This window comes from Gracilinanus agilis, chromosome 3 (assembly GCF_016433145.1).
Source record: "Gracilinanus agilis isolate LMUSP501 chromosome 3, AgileGrace, whole genome shotgun sequence".
NCBI classification, from domain to species: Eukaryota; Metazoa; Chordata; class Mammalia; order Didelphimorphia; family Didelphidae; genus Gracilinanus; species Gracilinanus agilis.
This window is the reverse complement of record NC_058132.1, coordinates 335,505,920-335,526,251: the sequence shown is the minus strand read 5'-3', so window position 1 is coordinate 335,526,251 and position 20,332 is coordinate 335,505,920. Positions and strand designations below refer to the sequence as shown.

Below are 20,332 nucleotides of genomic sequence, written 5' to 3'. Positions count from 1 at the left end.
ATCATTAAGGAATACCAATGTACATAGGTGCTCAATAAATTAAAAAAAAAAAAAGTTGGGTCAGCTAGGTGGCTCAGTGGCAAAAGAACCAAGCCATGAGATGTGAAGTTCAAATCTGGTCTTAGATACTTTCTGGCTATGTGACTGTGGACAAGTCACTTAACCCACAACTACCTAGCCCTTATTGCTCTTCAGCCTTGGAACCATTACTTAGTATCAACTCTAAAGAGAGACGGTAAGTATTAAAAAATAGAAAAGTAAAACAGTCAATTCTATTTTGGCTCAACATATACATTTAGTGTCCTTTTACAATTCTGCAATATCTTAACTATGTTCTCTGAGTTATTACAGATTTCTGGTGCTCTCGATAAATTTTTGATTTTGTTTGGTATTAGAACTCATCATCTGACTCCGCATCCCAGCTACAAGACTGTTGCTGCTCATCCTGTGGGAACTCTATCTCAACGTTATAGACAAAATCTGGGTCATCTTTCTTTTTCTGATTCTTCTTAAAAAGTTCATCCATGATGCTCTTCCTTTTTGCAAGTTCCTTATCATCGAGTTTGTTCAGGTCTTCCTCAGGATCAATGGTTGTTTCCCGCTGAATCTGTTCCATAGTTTGGTCCAAGGTTTGCCCCCATAGAAAACCTTTTAAAAAAGTGAATAATTTCTCTAACTGCCGCAGAGACACCCCCTCAAGGTAGGCCTTGTGTCTTGGATTATACTTCAGCTGTTCAGCTGCTCTCCCACAGTCTGGAAAAATGAAAAAATCACATGCTCTGTGAGGGATGTAGAAAAGAAAGAAAAAAACCTAACCAATTTGTAGTGGATCCCATCTAACAGCACTGCCCTTACACACATGCTCATAGGACTTCACAGGTACTGTCTGTGCTCACTGCCATGTTCTGGGTCTGATGCCTTCTTTGACATCTCTCTCTTTTTTCTCATGGAGATTGTTGGGATAGAACTCATATCTTGTGGGCACATTCATCATACTCCCTAAAATACTGATAATGCTCCACAGCATTATCAGCAATAGGTTTGAGGGTCCATAACCTATCTAAACATGAACAGTCATTTAAGAATGGAACTCTCAGGTCTAGAGACAGGAGACCCTGGGTTCAAATCTGACCTCAGACACCTCCCAGCTGTGTGACCCTAGGCAGGCCACTTAACCTGTTTTCCTCTGACTTAAAGGTAAGTCAAATCTGAATAGTTCTGTTACACCTTCTAACAAACCTTTTTTGGTTGTTTTTTTGTTACTGTTCTTCTGCCTTGGAACCAATACTTAGAATCAATTCTAAGACAGAAGGTGAGGGATTAAAAAAAAAAAAGGGAATTCTGCTTCTGCCTTCTTCATCTTTTCATCTTTTTTTTTAACCCTTATCTTCTCTCATAAATTTTAAGACAAAAAATGTCAACAGCTAGGCAATGGGAGGTAAGTGACTTGCGCAGGATCACACAGCTAGGAAGTATCTGAGTCCATATTTAAACCCAGGTCCTCCCAAATTCAGGCCTGGTGCTCTATCTATTGTGCTACCTAACTGCCATAGCCCAGGTCTTATTAACTGATACTAAAGTTCCATATCCACTACATTAGACTGCTACTCTCTCATTTTAAAAAATTACAAGGGAAAAACATCATTAGTAATAGATTCCTGAGGTGGAAAATTAAGAAATGCAAGTATTTTGCTTCAGATAAACTATTTCAGTTTCTTCTTTGGGTAAAGAATCTACCTGTGAAAAGGCAGAAAGATAGGAGACAGAGTGTCATTGGGAGGAAAAGCAAGAAAGCCAAATGAACTGAAGACCTGAGATATGCTACTATAGTTTTGAGTTTACTTTAATGTGCTTTATATAAATTTCTAATTTGTATTTTTTCCCCATTTTTATAGATTGGTAAGGAAGAAAATTTAAGATAACACATATACCAGGACATTTTTATTGTTGTTCAGTTGTATCCAACTCCTCACAACCCCATTTGGGGTTTTCTTGGCAAAGATATTGTAGTTTGCCATTTCCTTTTAAAGCTCATTTTACCAAGGCAAATGGGTTAAAAGTGATTAGCCCAGGGTCATACACAGTTAGTAATTGTCTGAGGCCATATTTGTCTTCCTAATGAGTCTTCCTGAGTCCAGGCCCAGTACTCTAGCCACTGTATTACCTAGCTGCCCCACTTCAGTAAATATCTAATGATCAAATGTTCAACATCCATATTCTCAAGCTAGGGCTTTCAGATGTGGACACCAATGCATTCAATTAAATATATTCTGCTAATAAAACTTGGGTTCAAGATGGATTGTGTAATCATAGGCAACTCACAACCTCTTGGTGCTCCAGAAACCTAAGATTATAAATGACAGGTGGCATGCATTGGTAAAAGTGGTTCATTTTCCAGGGAGTCCTGGAAAGAAATACAGGCCCAGAATCTACCCCTATCTCCAGGGCAGGGGGTGGGGTGGGGAGAAGGGCAAAAAGAACAAAACTAGAATGTGCATTAGAGACGAGACCAAGTAAAGACTGACTGAAGGAAGTGGGGATACTTAGTCTGGAGGAGAAATAATCACTTTCTTCAAATATTTGGAGAGAGAAGATTTTTTTCCCTTTTACTTCAGAGGGCAGAACTTGGATCATTAAGAATTAGTTGCATGGAAGAAGACTTTGATTTAATATGAGAAAAATCTTCCTTTTAGGGTTGTTCAACAATGGAATGAACTAAGCTTCTCAAGAGGAGAAATCTTTATCTAGGGGTTGGCTGATCACTGCAGGGGATATTGTGTAAGAGATTGCTGTTTTAGGAGCCTGTTGGACTAGAGGCCTCCTGAGATTCTTTCTAGTTCTTAAGAGTCTATTTTAGGGGCAGGTAGATAGCACAGTGGATAGAGAGCCAGGCCTGGAGTCAGAAGGACCTGGATTCAAATCTGACCTTCAGCCACTTCCTAGCTATGTGACCCTGAGCAAGTCACTTAACCACATTTGCCTAGCCCTTGCCCTTCTATTGCTAGTAAGATAGAAAGTAAGGGTTACAAAAGAGAGAGAGAGAGAGAGAGAGAGAGAGAGAGAGAGAGAGAGTCTGTTTTAGCAGAGGTGAGTTAGACTAGGTAAGATAAAACATTTGGCACCTGAAAACTTGGAAAAGTTTCGGATTGGCATGATACGCTGGCGACTTTTGTTCTTGACCTCCCCTTCATAGATTAAGATAATGGCTGGAGGCTGGAATCTGATTCCACATTTCTTGGCAGTGTACATCATCTCAATTCATTCCTGGTTGCTGGCCAAATCAGAAGGAAGCTGATGGAAGCATTATGAATCCCTGATAAATGAAAGGAAGATATTTCAAATCTATTTTTGATTCAAGTGTTTGATGTTCTTCGTCTACCCCTCTCATCTTCATAGGCTAGCTCTAGGATTACAGGAAATGAAGGACAATTGCCATTTCTTCTTCGAGTGATCCAGAAAATTTAGTGTAGTTCATCTACAGGTGTGGGTTTGTTCTGAGAGCTCAGTATATTATGTATCCAACCAATCCTTCCCCCAAACTGAATGTGAATTCCTGGATCAACTCTAGAGCTGACCCAGCTTCACAGGGGAGTAACAAGGATTCATTCAGCAAATATCTAGAGGTAAAATACCCTGAAGGAGAGTGAGTCTCAGAGTCAGGAAGACCTGAGCTGTGTCATCATTGGTAAAGTCACACACTCTCTGGGCCCAAGTTTCCTCTTTTCTTTAAACGCAAGTAAGATAATAACCATCTAACACTATCTAGGAGCACCAGCATAGCCGCTCTCAACTGTGCAGATGTTCAGCAGCACAGGGCCAGTTGAAGATATATGTCCACTACTGTCCAGGAGCACTAGGATGGCCGGTCCCACCTGTCCAGCAGTCTCCAGCAGCATAGGTCTAGGAGAGCCAGGATGGCCATCCTCATGTATCCAGCAGGATGGGGCCGGCCGGGCTGCAAGCCCAGCACTGTCCAGGAGCACCAGGCCGGCCGGCCCCACGAGGAAGGCCGGGCCTGTGCCCGTGCCCGGAAAGGGAGAGCGAGGGCAGGCACCAAGAGAGGGCTAAGCCGGGCCCAGCCTTCTGCCCGCACGTGGCTTTGGTGTGGGAACGGGGCATTCGGGCCTGGGGCTACCTGGGTTTCCCGGGGGGAGATGAAAGAGGTCTCAGCAGCTGGCCTAGAATGGCTCCCACTCGAGTTCGACTCTGGTTTCTGCTCCTAGAAGCTGAGCCATCACCACGGGAACAACTCCACAGTGCTACGTCACCCACGGCCCCGCCCCAGTTCACTGGGGAGGCGGGCCCAAGGGGGGCGGGGCCTAGAGAGGAGCTGGGAAGAGCGGAGAAGAGGCGGAGAGGGGAGGGAAGGGGCAGGGAAGAGGGCGGGGCGTAGAAGGGAGGGAGGGAGGCAGGCCTGAAGGAGAGGGGAGGGGCCGGTAAGAGGAGGAGGGGCGGGGCGTAGGAGAGACCGGGGAAACGAGGGGAGAAACTAGAGTGGTGAGTGAAGTAGGGTCCCCATCCAGACTATCTCACACTTCTATAGCGGTTGAAAACTTTGCGGGGTTTCCCCCTCACAGCAGCTTGGTGAGATAGACAGTTAAGCATCATTATTCCCCATTTTACAGGAAACAGGCCGAGAGCCCACAACCTCGGGCCCACAAGTCTAGCATTGGTTGTGTCACACCTCATTCATTGTCTTCCAGAGAAGGGGTGGGATGCAAGATTTAAGAGGGACCTTAGAAGTTATCTAACCAAACCTCTTCATTTTACAGATGCGGAAACTAAGTCCCAGAGAGGCTGAGGAAGAGGAATGGATATGGGAAGGGAGTAGAGGAAGGAATTTAATATACTAGGCCAAATGTCAGGGCGGGGGCCAGGGGCGGGATACGTAAGGGGAGAGGGGAAGTGTTCGGAGGAAATGCGCACGCGCCTTCCACTGGCCGTCCCACCAACTCTTAGGGAGTTCACAAAGGAAAATAGGCAAGGGAGTGGGGGAGGGGAAACGACGCTGAGCGCATGCGCCCACCTCTCCCTTTTTTTCCTTTTCCCTCGGGTTTCGCTGGCTTTGGCGTCCTGGCTCCTCCGGTTTGGGCCCGGCTCCTGGTGTGGGGGGCCACTGTGCTTCTCCGCTACGCCGCAGCCAACCACTCGGGTAAAGGGAAGGCTGAGGGAGGCTACGGGAAGCTCCAGGCTTAGCCTCTGGGCCCAGAAGTATGGACACTCCGAATAGTTAGCGTAGAGCTGGGAGACGGGATGAGGAGAGATATTTAAAGTCCTGTATTCCTGCTGCGGGGCGCACTGACTAGTGGACCTTCTGGGCGGAGTCCGGGGCTGGCTCAGAGTCCACAAAGTACCACGAGTCACGGGAGCTCCTGCCGCTTTCTTAACTAGTCCTATTGTACGGGAGGATCCTCTTTGCTAGGAAGGAAGAATGCAATTTCTCTAGCCTGGAAGGAGCTGATGTTTTCCCTTTCCTTTTGAACCATTGAACTTAAACACCGGAAAAAAGAGCGTTTCCATTCACCCAGCTGGGCACAAAATGTGAATCCTCGCTTGCATTTTTTCTAAGGGTACATAATCGATTCTATACGTTACTCTGAAAACTGGCCGGCTCGTCTGTGCTTACAGGAGCTAATTTTTCAAGTCTAGGATATAGCACTGTCAAAGCTATGGTCTGACCAAAGGCACGGGTTGAGGTGGGTGGTGTGGAGTATCTCCAGAACCTTAAGAACATTACTGGTTGGTTCATTAGTTTTGAGAGAGACCAAGAATTCTCAATAAAGTAAAACAACCCTTTCCTCCTCTCCACTCCATGCAGGGAGAGTACATGAAATTTGAAATAATTTATGGCTTGAGCTTTTTTTCCCTAAATGATAAGATTAATACTGTTAATGTTTGCATGACTAGGATGAATTTGAAATGTTTGCAGGAGGCAGGAACTCCGTGTTCTAATTCGAACTTGGTGAGGAACTTTGGCAATTTAGTCTCCCGTGTTAAGTAATTGGACTTAAGTATTGTAATTGGCAGTGACAACGCTATTTCTCCCAGAGTCTTGAAATCACAATTCCTTTGGAAATCTTTCTGTGTAGTATTGGAAATTATATCTTGTTACAATCGAGTTTACACAGTACTTACTTCTAGTGAGCCCCCCTAGTAAAATGTAACAAGGTATTGTTTTAATTTCAGTTTTTAATCTACTTTTGCATTTAGTAAATACAATGTAGTAAAATTTAGGTTTACATAAAGAAATTAGGGATTCTTAGTCATTTAAGAGGGTTCACAATAGTGAGCTTTCCCAAAGCATTTAATACTGTTATTATTCACAAAATTTGATTTTCATTCCTACAACTTTAAAAAATCTTTTTCATGTCACTTTGTCCTTCATTCTTGTGCAGAATGTTGTGTTAGGGAGCTTTGTTGTCTGCTTAAATACTGTGCTACTAGATTCATTGTTACTTTTAGATTTACATATTTATAGTTAGATTTTAAAAGTATCTTTTTTATTCCTTCTCAACATTCCTAGTAAATATATATAGATTATTCCTATTTTATAGATAAGGAAGTTGAAATAGAGACATTTCCAGTGTTCTTACAGAGAAGATTGCTGTGGTACTAAATTAGAATGAAGAGCTCCTGGGTCTCTGGTTGTGCCTTCATTTGACTGCCATGAGTTTACTGGAATTTGAATTTTTGTACATTTCTCTTTAAGTAAATATGAAATTGCCCCAATTAAAACATTATTTTAAAAAATTTAAGCAGGTCAGATTTTCCAGGGAAGTCAATACAGAATTTGTTGCAATTTCCTTAAACATATTTTCTTTTCAGGTCACATTGCTTAAATATATATGGGGACTACTGTATACTCTGCCAGTTTCATAAAAGTTTTCTTTCTGTTATTCTAGGCAGAAATACCAATTGTTCTGAAATTATCCTGTTACAAGAAATTATGAAAGATGGCTTTCACAGGTAGGTTTTCTTAATAAAATGGTGACCACCTATATCAGAACATCATTTTATGTAATTTATGGATAAAATAAATTGCTAAGATATTTAGGAGAGTAGATATCTTGAATACACTTGATCTGTTGGTGTTTATCCTTCACTGATTCACCTGTAATGTATTTGAGAATAGATATAGAAATTATTAATTGAGAGAAAAATAACATCATTTTCAAACAATCTCATCCTCTCAACAATTTGTGTGGTAGTCTGACTCAGGGAGGACCTAACCAGACATATCAAGTGTGACTATAAAATAGCCTTTCTCAACCTTTCTTAATTCTAATGCCATTCCTCTGTTAATTGTCCTATTTGTCCTTTGTATGGTCTGTACATATTTTTTGGGATCTGTTTGAGGGAGAGTCTGTCTTTTGCCTTTTTTTGTATCTCTAGTACTTAGCACAGTGCCTGGCACATATGGCCTTAATAAAAGTTTAGTGATTGATTTTCCACAGTAGGATTTTCAAAGAAATTCTCTTGATGGACAGTATGTGAATAATAATATATACTTTTGTTGGACATAGTTATTGTTTTAGTTTATTTTGCTCAATGGTAAACTTGTATCATAAAGGAGTGATATATAAGGAAGTGGCCATATTGGAGGCAAAGAAATGATCAATAAAACATTAAAAACAAAAGACAAACAAATCGCCTTTGTTTCTATGAATGAATGAAACAGTTTGCTAGAGAGGAGAAGGCAATTAGAACCCATTCTATGTAAGATTACCTTTTATGGGATGTTGCTGTGGATAGAGTGCTGGACCCTGAGGCAGGAAAACTTGATTTCAAATGTGGCTCCAGACACTTATTAGCTGTGTGATCTTGGGCAAGTTATGTAACTTCTGCCTGCTTCAGTGTCCTCATCTGTAAAATGGGGTTGTTGTGAGGATCAAATGAGATAAAATTGTAAAGCATTTTGCAAATCTAAAAATAGTATATAAATTCTAGCTATTATTATAATTATTTGAAGATATATTTTGAAGCAGTTCTTATGTAGCATTTTTTTTAAAGCTTTGCAGATCATAGAGAAATTATTTTAGAGGGGCCACCTGAGAATAGGAAGAATTAGATTTTTGAGATTGGGGAGGAAGGTGCTAATATTTACTATAAGTAAATATATGTTTGAGTTGAGTTGAAGGGGACTTAGGTGAATTATCTGGAAAACAAAGTGGACTTTTAAAAGAGCTACCACATAAAATTGAATGTAATGGACCTCTGTACCAGCAGCAATACAAAAACCCAGGACAATTCTGAGGGATTTATGGTAAAGAACGCTACCCACATCCAGAGGAAGGACTGCAGGAGAGGAAACATATAAGAAAAACAGCTGCTTGAACACATGGGCTGGGGTGGACATGATTGAGGATGTGGACTCGAAACTACCACACCAATGCAACTACCAACAATTTGGAAATAGGTCTTGATCAAGGACATATGATAAAACCAGTGGAAATGTGGGTCGGCCATGGGTGGGGGGAATGCGGGGGGGTGAAGGGGAAAGTAGGAGCATGAATCATGTAACCATGTTAAAAATGAATATTAATAAATGTTTAAAATTTTAAAAAAAAGAGCTACCACATGGTTGTTGTAATCACCAAGTAAAAAGCCTTTATCAAAAGAACTCAACAAGATAGCTGTTTTCTAAAATTAATACAGCTTAGTTTTTTTGACATGTGTTATAATGAATGATTCCTATTTGAACTGAATGAAGATTATTTATAAAAATTTTTTTTCAGGGACTTGCTAATAAAAGTGAAACTTGGTACAAGCATTGAAAATTCACGGACTTGCAATGTTTTGATTAAACATCACCTCCCGACTGGATTATATGTGGATCCATATGAACTGGCTTCATTACAAGAACACAATGTGACAGAGGTATAGTTAATAAAGTTTGAGTGTGATTATTAGGTTATTTGTTCTTTGGATATTTTAAAACAGAGAAGCTATACCTTGTAGAGAAAAGTAACATTGTCAAAGAGGAGATATCTAAATTATTTGTCCATTTGTTTAAACATATCTAGAAAATATTTCAAGATTAAGGTCAGAATAATATGTGTGCCAAATGTGTGGGACTTGTAAGGAATAATAATAACTAATAGTTACACAGTATTTTAAAAATTTCCAAAATGCTTTCCTTATTTATTTTTATTTTTTTTAAAACCCTTACCTTCTGTCTTGGAGCCAATACTGTGTATTGGCTCCAAGGCAGAAGAGTGGTAAGGGTAGGCAATGGGGGTCAAGTGACTTGCCCAGGGTCACGTGGCTGGGAAGTGTCTGAGGTCAGATTTGAACCTAGGACCTCTAGGCTCTAGGCATGACTCTCAATCCACTGAGCTACCCAGCTGCCCCCAATGCTTTCCTTATAATAACATCCAGATGGAATAGTAGACAAGTTTTATTATCCCCATTTAACAGATGTGGAAACTGAGGCATGGAATGGTTAAGGAGGAAGGAAGAAAAGGAGCATTGATTAAGTGCTTATTATATGTCAGGTAGTGATACAAATGTAAGCAAAGAGAGCTCTTGTCCTGAAGGAGCTAACATTCCAGTGGGAAAGAAAACGCACAAAAAGAAGCAGGTAGGGGCCTAGTTTTGAAGTGCTAAGAAGAGCAGAAACCAGGCTAAAAGGTCAATAAAAGCAGGCCAGCCCCTTTACAAAATAGAAGTTCCAAAAAGAATTTACCAGTGGTGGCCCTTAAGGAGGGTCATACCTGGGGGAAGAGGCCAGGAAGTGGTAGGCTACTCTAGGATGAGGAAGCCTGGTCCTGAGGGAAGTTTCAGAATGAGCCATCATATAAGGGATTTTGAAATCTAGAGCAATAGAAACAGGGCGGGCAGGGAAAGGAGAGTTAAAGTGATATATGGTCATCACTACTTCCTTATACTCTTACCTTGCAAAGTATCTCTTCTTACTATTTTAAAGAGCCATTGGAATCATCTTTCCTTTGAAAGTAGTTCTAGTTCCTCCATGAGAATTGATGGTATGCATGAATAACCCCATTTGGGCATGCTAAGAGAAAGGTACCTGAACCTTGACCCTTCTTTTTTTCCCCCACATCAAATTTTGTCCATTTATTTTTATCCTAAACTTGGCAAATAGCAACAAACATGAACGTTTCCATGTACAAAGGTGAATAACATAAAAAGAAGATTGTTTATGAAACCATTAACATTATTATTTATAGTATTTTTTAATAAAGTATTTTCTAAATTCCACACATTGGTTCCAAAGCTCTCTCTCTTTTCTGTGATACTCTCTCAACTTCCTTCTTCTCTCTTCTGTGCATTTTCTTTAAATTCTTCATGGACACTTTTTCTGTCTTTTTAAAAAAACTTTTTGTCACTACCTGCCTCTTCCACAAAATTCTGTTACTCCCCCATATCTACCTTTGTAGCAAGTGAGCATAGTCAAATAAAGGAAATTTATATGTTGTTGTGCTTGATCCTACTTTTTAAAGGCTTATACTTACAGGTTTCCTAAGTGAAGACTGATAATTTTTTCATGATTTTTTTTATAGGATTTTCCATAATACTCCATACAGAACCTCCTAAATAGTGTCCAGTTACTTTTTAAAATTTTTTTATTTTAAACCCTTAACTTCTGTGTATTGTCTCATAGGTGGAAGATTGGTAACTTGCCCAGGGACACACAGCTGGGAAGTGGCTGAGGCTGGGTTTGAACCTAGGACCTCCTGTCTCTAGGCCTGACTCTCACTCCACTGAGCTACCCAGCTGCACCCCCCCCCCAGTTACTTTTTTTTTTTTTTCTCAAACCCTTGTACCTCGGTGTATTGTCTCATAGGTGGAAGATTGGCAAGGGTGGGCGATGGGGGTCAAGTGACCTGCCCAGGGTCACACAGCTGGGAAGTGGCTGAGGCCAGGTTTGAACCCAGGACCTCCCGTCTCCAGGCCTGACTCTCACTCCACTGAGCTACCCAGCTGCTCCTCCAGTTACTTTTAACTGATAAATGTCTCAGAATTTAGATTCATTTTTCTCTAATCTTATAGTCATGATTCATAACCTTATATACTTCGTAAGTTAATTTAATTTTTTACAGAATGAATTTGCAAATCAAATGTGGTTGGCAAAATCAAATTATTAACATTCAATTTGTGTTTATTGGGAGATTTTTCCTTTTGCTTAGCTGTATAATGATTGTGATTCTGTTCTTCTAGAAATAGGCTGGGATCTTTGAAAGCTCTGGAGTTTTCCTAAATGTGATCCTGTCTACTCTCTTCCTCTAATTAGTGGCATTATTCTTTGTTATTTTAACTCTATTTTGTTATCCAGAATTTCAGGGTTTGAGTTTTTCTTTATTTTTTAACCAGTTACCTCAGACTGTTGCCTCACTCTAAACTTGTAGACAACTCAAACGTCTAGGTCCTTTGACATTTTTTGTTTTCCTTTTTTTTTAAATCATTGCTAATCAGCTGAGTACTGGCTGGCATTTCAGAGTTGCCTTAATTTATTTCCTTAATTATTATTTATTTGGAGCATTTTTTTCCCATAAAGCTGTTGGTAGCTTGGGTTTCTTCCTTTGCAAATTGCTTGAATCCTTTCTTGTTCAATCATTTTATTGTTGTGTCTGACTCTTCAGGGTGACCGTATTTTGTATTTTGTGCTTTATCCACAGAGTGACCTAGCTGCCTCATGTAGTGTATGTTCCAGGCAAACCAGATCACTTATATTCCTTGTACATGACCTGTATCTATTGAATAACCATATTTAAAAACAATTTTTTAATATCTTTTGTTTTTATGTCACCAAAATTTCTCCTAGTAACTTTCCCCTTTCCCCTTCCAGAGAGCCATCCCATATAAAAGTTGATATTTATAAATAAAAAAAGGAAAAGATAGAAGAGGGAAAAAGTCTTCAAAACCAATTAATACATCAAAAAAAAATCTGAAAATATACAGTATTCCAAACCCTCAGACCTCTCACTTCTGTAAAAGAGTGAGGTAGACTAACCATCCTTTAAAATCCAATTTAGATAGAGTTTCCAGGAAGACTTCCATAATTTCTCTCTTTTAGGCAGTAAGGAATTCGTACTTCTCTGATGCAATTGTATGTTTTTTGTATTGTCTTGTATTTTGTATGTAATTTTGTATTATAATTATTTTTCCTCTACCCATGAGCAAGGCTCTGACCTTATCTAAATCTAATGTTGTCTATTAAACTCTATAACATTATGAGTCATCATTTGTGTAGTGTCTCAAGCCATATATATTTTTCTAAGTATCCAGAACACCCTGTATACTATGTGAGAAACAGAACTAACCTAATAGGCTGGGGATTGACTTCCTGACCAAACTATGATGCTCTGTCTTCTGCGTGACTCCTTTATTTGTGTCTTGAAGGACAGGAAGCTATTAGAATGACTTAATCACTTTAGCCTCAATACTATACTTTTTTTTTGGTTCGTTTTATTATTTTTTATAGTAGTAGATAGCCCATAGATTTGGCAATACTGACATAATATCACCCTTTCTGGAAAATGTTTTTATTATCAAAATCAGGATACAAGGAGAGACTATGTCAATGGTTATAATCCTGCAAGGATGAACTCTGGCAGTTTTCTTGTCTAAGGATTTCCCTGGGCTGCAGTGACTTTTCATGTAGCAGTCTCAACAACAGCTTCAAAATAAGACTTGTTTTCTTTTAGCCAGCTGGCCTTAATTTAATATACTTCCTACCTTAGATTTTAGGGGCTCATTAAATTTGGATGGGGTAAAGAATGATATCTGCATTTTCAGCTACAAGTAACTAAAATTGTTTCCCTAAATAACAGATGTAGACAATAACCACAGTAGTTATTAGGCTTTGTTGGAATGCCAAAGGGGGCCAAGACCCAAAAAAAAAAAAAAAAAAAAAAAAGGATAAGATTACCAACCTTATTTGAGAGGATTAGAACTCCTGTCTCTAGCAGGGGTGGCCAAACTGGAGAGAGAATATTTGGGAGGAAACTCTTGCTTTTTTTTTTAGTGTCTGAGGTATAGGGAATGGGAAAAATTCTGTAGAATGGGGAAATCTGCCAGTCAGTTGTTGTTCCTGACCCACTAGGAGTGGCAAGTTTTTGGGGATTTTTGTTTCTTCTTTCAAGATATTTATTTTCTCTCTTTATAGGCAATGATAATTCAAAATACTGTTGACTTAGAAGCTCCTGAGTATTTGTCCAAAGAATTTGATGTCTTTGTTTATGCCAAGTCAGATTCTCAGTGCTCTGAGTGTTTCAAAACAGTTTTGCCTGTTCATTGCCGGTATCACCAGCCTGAGGAAAAAGAACAAAGAGTCTTTGTGGTGGTGAAGAACCCAGAATTATTTGTCCGTTGCTACAATGGTGAGTGCTGTTTTTTTTAAATGGCCCTAAATTAAGATGAATAAGTATCTCATAGAGACAGAGGATGGACCTTTGTTCTCTTTGGTACAGGGAACTACTCCCTGATGAGGAAATCCACTCTACTAATGTATGGAGGCACCTTTTCTGTACCTTATAATCTTAGAGAATTACTTAGACCACTGAAAAGTTAAGTGACTTGCCCAGGAAAACACAAAAGTTATGTGTTAGAAACAGAATTTGAATTCATAGCTTCAAGGTTGGCTTTCTACAACCCTATTTTGCCTCCTCTCATAGACTCTCATGAAGGTGAATTATACAATTAAATGTGCCATTTTTCTTCTTTTTTTTTTTTTTCTTCCTTTGAGAACCCCTTTTAACTCTGAAGCTGGCTTTCTGTAATGCGAGTTAACTGAATTAAGAATAAACCAAGTGCAGGTGACTCTGCAAAGTACTAATATGTTAGAAAATGTGGTAACAAGTTTGTGATCATCACATGTCTTATTTCACCACATAAGAATATAAAGTTGTCAGAAAGTCATTCTTATTGTGCATTCAGATTAGAATTTTGGCTTTGATAGTGAGATCAAGTGATAATGCTTTTCTCTTGGATGGTGACTTCAGAATATTAGGGGTATGTCACCTGAACACCCTAATTTTCATTAAAAATCCATTATTTTTCCATCATCATCTATGAATTTAATCTTTTTGGGGGAAATGATTTCTATTTTTTGCCTCTAATACCTCTTGGAATTATGAATTCCATATCTATAAAATCCTTTGGAACAAATGATACTGTTTAATCTAAATCTTTTGCTTTCAGATTTCAAGGCACATCCCCTATTTCTAGTATAATGGGTCTTAGTAAACAAGAGCTAGGGTGGTGAAGTGAATAGAGTGCTAGGCCTGGAGGTGGTAAGATCTGAATTCAAATCCAGTATCAGACAGTTACTAGCTGTGTGACCCTGGGCAAGTCACTTAACCTCTGTCAATCTCCGTTTCCTCAATTGTAAAATGGGGATAATAATACCTCCCAGGATTATTGTGAGGCTCAAATAATGCTTAGCATAGTGCCTGACACATAGTAGGCACTTACTGATTTAAGCTTGTTCCTATATGTTCCTTTCCTGTTCCCTAACTGCTCCCAAGCCTTCATAAATTAGATTATGTAAATAAAGAATTGGCTGCTATGTTATGTTAAATTATCACAAAAAAAATTGATTAAGCACCTGTAATCTGTACTAGCTATTGGGGGTACAGAAGGATGATACAAAATTTAGTTAAAATCTCTGTCTCAGGAGGAAATCATATGGTATAATAAAAGGATAAGATGCTAACAGAGATAACTCTTATGTACTCTATTACATGATAAATGCATTCAAGAATAACCAGATGAATTGTTTTGTGACGTCTGAGTTACAAGATTGTTGTTGGTTGAGGGGTGTGTGGAAATCAGGAGTGTTAAATATATGTTGGAGTGAGGCATGTACATAAAATGCCCATTTGGTACCTGCTATGTAACAGGCCCTGCGCTAGGCACTGGAGATACAAGTACAAAGATGAAACAGACAGCTGGTCAAAAAAGACCTTTGGTGGGGTTTAAGAGGTGCTCAAAAGCCTGCATTTGAAGTGTCTGTAGACAAAAAGCTTCCTACTATCCTAAGTACAGGCTCTTAGATGTCTCGTTATTACCTGTTTTCCTAGATTTTCCTTCTCTGAACTGCTGGAAACAGTCTGACATGGAAGCTCCTTGTTCTATGAAGAATAAACATGTCTGTCAATGGAGCAGTGTGAAATATAAATCGGTAAGCAGGTTTTAAAAATGTTTTTTTATTCTTATTACTATGATGCTTCTGTCACAGTTAATAAATTGAAGCTTTAGGACATGACCCATGGGAAATATTTAGTTTCTGCCTCCAAAATAGAAACCTACCTTAAGGTGACACTTGTCAATGTCTCAAACAATTCCCTTTGAGTTCTTCTGGTAAATTCATCATTTCTTTTTTTTTTCTCGGAATAATCAGATTTTGCACAACTCTTAGTTCTTATTTTTCTTCCATTCTTGTCTCCTTAGTTCTTTCTTCTGAGCTTTTTAACTTAATATGACTTTATTTAGCACTATTTCCAATGGTTTCTTAGACCTTTATAATGTGTGATTAATACATGAAATTATTTTGCATTGAAACCAAATAGGTTTAAACACATTTATAGCTTGAGCCATTAAATAACATAAACTTGTCTTAGACAAACAGAATTGGATTTATTTACACTGACTATTTTGAGTGACTGAATGGATAGAGTTAGGAAGAACTGAGTTAAAATCCAACTGCAGACATTCCCTGGTAGTGTGCCCTTTGGCTAATTACATAACTTGTCTCAGTTTTCTCATCTGTAAAATGGAGATAATAATAGCATCTACCTTCCAGGGTCCTTGTGAGATTCAAATGAGATAATATTTTAAAAACATTTTGTAAACTTTAAAGTACTATCTAAATGCTAGTAATTATTATTAATATTATGATATTTGAATCGTCCTAATCCTTGTTGGTTAGTAGTCTATCCTGCTCACTTGGTTGATAGAAATGGCTATATGACACAGACATGTGTTCAATATAATGTGATCCTCCTTTGTATTGGAGTGCCTTCTAAGGGCTAGAAAGTTATTTTCACTTGAGTGCCAGGTATAAAACATGCTGAAATTTTAAAGAGTTCTTGTTATCAAATGAATTGCTTTTGGCCTATAGGTGACTAAATTTTTCTAACTCAACCATATAGTTGGAAAGTTACATTTGATTTGCAAGTCTGCATGATGTGGGAATTTAATGTATAGTTTAGTGATGGGATCAGTTTGGTAGTAGAAAGTTCTGGGAGGTAATTTTTTTTAAGTTTTAAAATTTCATTTATTTATTTGTTTGTAAGTGTTTTTCTGTGGTTACATGATTCATGTTCTTTCACTCCCTCCATCCCCCTTCTTCCCCCTCCACTAACCCCCCCCCCCCCGGAGCTTACAAGCAATTCTACTGGGTTATACATGTGTTATCACTTGATATCTATTTCTATATTATTCATTTTTATTATAGAGTAATCTTTTAAAACCAAAACCCCAAATCATATACCCATATAAACAAGTGATAAATCATGTTTTTCTTCTGCATTTCTACTCTGGGAGATAATTTCACCATTTTAAAACAAAGTAAAATTGGTCCTTGACATTTTCTTTGAAATTCGAAATAAATCTAGTAGTGCACATTACTTTGGGTAATGCCTTCTTTTTTAAAGTTACAATAAAAATAAATAGTTTTACTAAGGTAGTGATGAATTATGAGCTTTTGAAAGATGTCATTTATTTAATACCAAAAGAATAAGTTTATAGATTTAGAATTGTAAGGAACAATAGATATCATCTAGTCCAACACATTTTACATAAATGAAGAATATGATCTCTTAGAGAATTTAAGTGATTTGTCCAGGTCATATAGGCAGTAAAGCTAATTGTTATGAATTAGGTAAATACTATATTTGCTTGAGCTTTTATGGTGACCTAAATTTAGAAAGCAGGTATTTGGTTACTTTTAAAGTAAACTAAATTATTTCTAATTTAGTTGTCAAGTTTTAAAGTTGCCGTTAATGAAAGACTTTAGTATTTAAATAGACAATGGGAAATTAGCTACAGTGCATAGACATTACTCCTGTTGAACTTGAAAATCAGTTTAGTTGCAAAAGTACACAATAGTTCTTTTGCCCTTGCTGTAACAATTCAGTTGTGACAGTTCTTGAGTAACAGATTTTTTTCAAGTCATTTGGGGAAGAAAGCAGTAGAATAAGAAGAAGGATGAGACATTTTGTAGCTTGAGGGTTCTTTTACTATTTTTATTCTTTTAATATTTCCATACAGGTTTCCATTTAATTTTATTCTTTCTCACATGTAAACAAAACATTTTAATATTCATTAAAAATTTTTTTCAGTTCCATATTGTTTTCCTCCTCCCCACCTCCTTCTTTAAGAAGGCAAGCAATTTAATATACCTTATACATATGCATTCATGCAAAACATTTCTACTTTAGTCATCTAATATGGAAAAATGAAATTTTTATTAATGTGCATTGTTTTACTTTGAATGATGCCTTCTTTTTTCATAAAAAGATAAATCTTTTTAAGAGCTTTATCACTTATGTAGGTCATGTAAAATCACTGACAAATTGAATTTTATAAATATATTAATATTGCTTAAGTTGAATATAATAGCTTTCATTGGGATCCTAATGGGATTTGTTAGTATTCCTTAATTATGAAGTTAAAAGGAAGCCTCAATAATATTACTTTAGCAGGGGGGTTAGGAAAAGGAAATACAACATTGCATCATAGAATAGGATATTAATTGAAAGAGCCTGCTTATTAAACAGCACTTTAAAAATCTAGTCTGGGGGCAGCTAGGCAGGTTGGTGGATTGAGAGCCAGGCCTAGAGATGGGAGGTCCTAGGTTCAAATTTGGCCTCAGATACTTCCCAGCTGTATGACTCTGGGCAAGTCACTTGACCCCAATTGCCTAGCCCTTACCATTCTTCTGCCTTGGAACCAATACACAGAATTGATTCTAAGAATCTAAGAATAAGGAAGGTAAGGTTTAAAAAAAAATCTAGTTTGATATTCATTAGCTGAAGGAGAGTTACTAGAAAAAAAACTGATACCCCCTTCCCCCAAAACCTGATTGATTCCAGTTGTTGTAAACTCTCCTTTGAATGTGTGTCTAGAGTGGTTATCTAATCTTTAATTTAACTTGTCCACCCTGTCTCTCCACAGGTAAATCAGAATGTGATACTGCAGGTTCCAGTGGGGCGAAGAGTACATCATTTCCTTGTATGTGTTGTGACAATGCTTGTTACAATCTTATGTTCTGGCCTTGTCTTTAGAGCCGTCTTAAAACATGGTCATTTTTCCTTATGAGAATGTAATGTCATGAAATGTTTATGGTAGGCCTACTGAAGGCTTATTGATTTGTGGTATTCTAGAATTATGACATTCTTTTTAATTGATAGCAACACATTTTAATTTTAGTAAGACAATTTAATAAAAATACAAAATGGCATTTTGTAGATAATTTCACCTATTTCTGACTTAATACATGAATTTAATGCTGAATTTGTGCTTGCTAAATTCTATAGTGCCATTATAAACAATTTAATTCTGTTAAATGGATAAATTATTTTGCATAGAACAGGGTCAGCTACAAGATTATAAGCCCTTTAAGGGTAAAGAATCATGCCTTATTTATTTTTGCTATCCTTCACACAGCTTAATGCAGCTCTTCACACTTTGTGTAATATGTGTTAATTGAATTGGGAGAGAAAAATGAGTACTCCATGCAGATATGGATTTCTTATACATTTTGTCTTTGGTGACTAACAGATGTTTTAAAAATCAAGCACAGCATTACAGTTGAGGAACCACAATATTTTTAATCAGCCATTATAATAAGACATAGTTGTTTAGAAAAACAATAAAGCCTTTTATCCAGAGGCTTAAGGAGTAATAAAATTAACATGAGGGATTATTATTACTAGTAGTAAAATTTACTTCAATGGTATTTTATCTCTTATACTGCCTGTGGGTTTCTTGGGAAAGGAGAATAGTAAGATAATTAATAATCATCTTTAAGGTAAGGGAGTTGTGAAGAACACAGCTCAATTTCCTCCTTAAAGAAGCTTTAAAAAAAATTAGTGCTTTTTATGAAGTCTTATGTGTTTCATAAGAAAATAACTTACAGATTGTGATTTTTAAAAACAGAACCCTGGTCATTACTGTGTGGTTCAAAAAATATGAAATAAAAATAGCAGCAGGTAAACTTCAAAATAACACTGTAAAGTAAATGAGTTGCTAACAAATCAGGATGTATTATTTTAAAAATATATACATTTTGCTACATATAAACACTAAAATTTTTGAGTTCCAAATTCTCTCCTGCTGCCCCTCCTCACCTCTTGAGAAGGGAAAACAATATGATGTGGATTATACATGTGAAGTCATACAAGAACATATTTCTATGTTGGCTGTATTGCAAAAGAAGACACAAAAAACTCAAGCAAAATAAAGAAAGTAAAAAAAAGTATATTTCACTCTGTACATGGCGTTCATCAGTTTTCTTTCTCGGGGTGGATTACATTTTTCATCATAGATCCTTTGGAATGTTGTGGATCATTGTCTTGATCAGGGTAGCTAGATCTTTCACAGTTGATCATCCTTACAATATTGCTGTTGCTGTATACAGGGTATATAGGTGTTTGAGGAGGACTGGCCTCTGGTATGATGGTTTGCCCAGCCCTTTTCAGTATTGCTTATCCACGTTGTTGTCCACTTGGCTCTTAATTCTCACCTGTGGCTCCAAGAAGCTGTAGAAAGTATAGCAGTCACATCCCAGCAAATGGCATATGGGCTAAGGCAGGGGTCAGCAACGTATGGCTCTTTCTGCAGGAGGTATAAAGTCAATTTTTTTTTTTCAGGCGCTGTTACAGGAGTGTGCACTGTGAGCACTGTACGGCTCTCACGAAATTAACTTTTAAAAAATGTGGTGTTTATGGCTCTCACGGCCAAAAAAGGTTGCCGACTCCTGGGCTAAGGGGTTGAGAGTAACTGATGGGCCAGAAACCCATTGGTGAGTTAGAGGGAAGTCTCCCTCGGGCATGTGAAGATTTTCTCCAACAGAAGGGATGGGTAGGAACAGTTTGTTCCACCATTCATGAAGGCAGCTGAAGCAGGCTCTTAGAGCTTGGTGGGCCATTCCCCAGGCATCCTGACTTTTATCTTGCCATTGGATTTCAGTGACTTTGTAAGGGAATGAGGTTGATGATTTTGTACATCTCCCTTTTTTGAATCCAATTCACAAGTCAAGACAAAACCCCTTCATGTCGTTAGTCTTATTTGAAAAAGAAAGGATGCACAACAGCTACTGTGTATACTGTTCTGGTTCTGCTCATTTCACTTTGCATCAGTTCATATA

At 37.9% G+C, this 20,332-nt stretch overlaps 2 protein-coding genes across 3 annotated transcripts; one reads left to right on the top strand and one right to left on the bottom strand.

The window, feature by feature from the left end:
• Positions 1 to 282: 282 nt before the first annotated feature.
• CEP19 (centrosomal protein 19) lies at positions 283 to 5,103 on the bottom strand. 2 transcript variants are annotated; one of them, XM_044666709.1, is made up of 3 exons: positions 5,027 to 5,103; positions 3,123 to 3,313; positions 283 to 753 (listed from the first exon to the last, which is right to left on the bottom strand). In XM_044666709.1, exons 2-3 carry the CDS (start codon positions 3,250 to 3,252, stop codon positions 392 to 394), a joined length of 492 nt encoding a protein of 163 aa, XP_044522644.1. In that variant the 5' UTR covers positions 3,253 to 3,313; positions 5,027 to 5,103; the 3' UTR covers positions 283 to 391. The 2 variants fall into 2 exon arrangements, with proteins under 2 accessions (XP_044522644.1, XP_044522643.1); XM_044666708.1 differs by lacking the exon at positions 5,027 to 5,103 and adding an exon at positions 4,136 to 4,232.
• PIGX (phosphatidylinositol glycan anchor biosynthesis class X) lies at positions 4,919 to 19,429 on the top strand. The gene is given in 7 exon segments (XM_044666706.1): positions 4,919 to 5,024; positions 5,027 to 5,152; positions 6,903 to 6,966; positions 8,736 to 8,877; positions 13,127 to 13,340; positions 15,042 to 15,142; positions 18,139 to 19,429. Coding segments are annotated over 7 exon segments (897 nt in total). The 3' UTR covers positions 18,283 to 19,429.
• Positions 19,430 to 20,332: the final 903 nt, after the last annotated feature.

Excerpts from the sequence above, each read along its gene's own strand:
- CEP19 (XM_044666709.1), bottom strand. The coding sequence starts at position 3,252 with ATGATGTACACTGCCAAGAAATGTGGAATCAGATTCCAGCCTCCAGCC. Across the intron at positions 754-3,122 it reads AAACTTTTCCAAGTTTTCAG|ACTGTGGGAGAGCAGCTGAA; the intron begins GTGCCAAATGTT and ends TCATTTTTCCAG.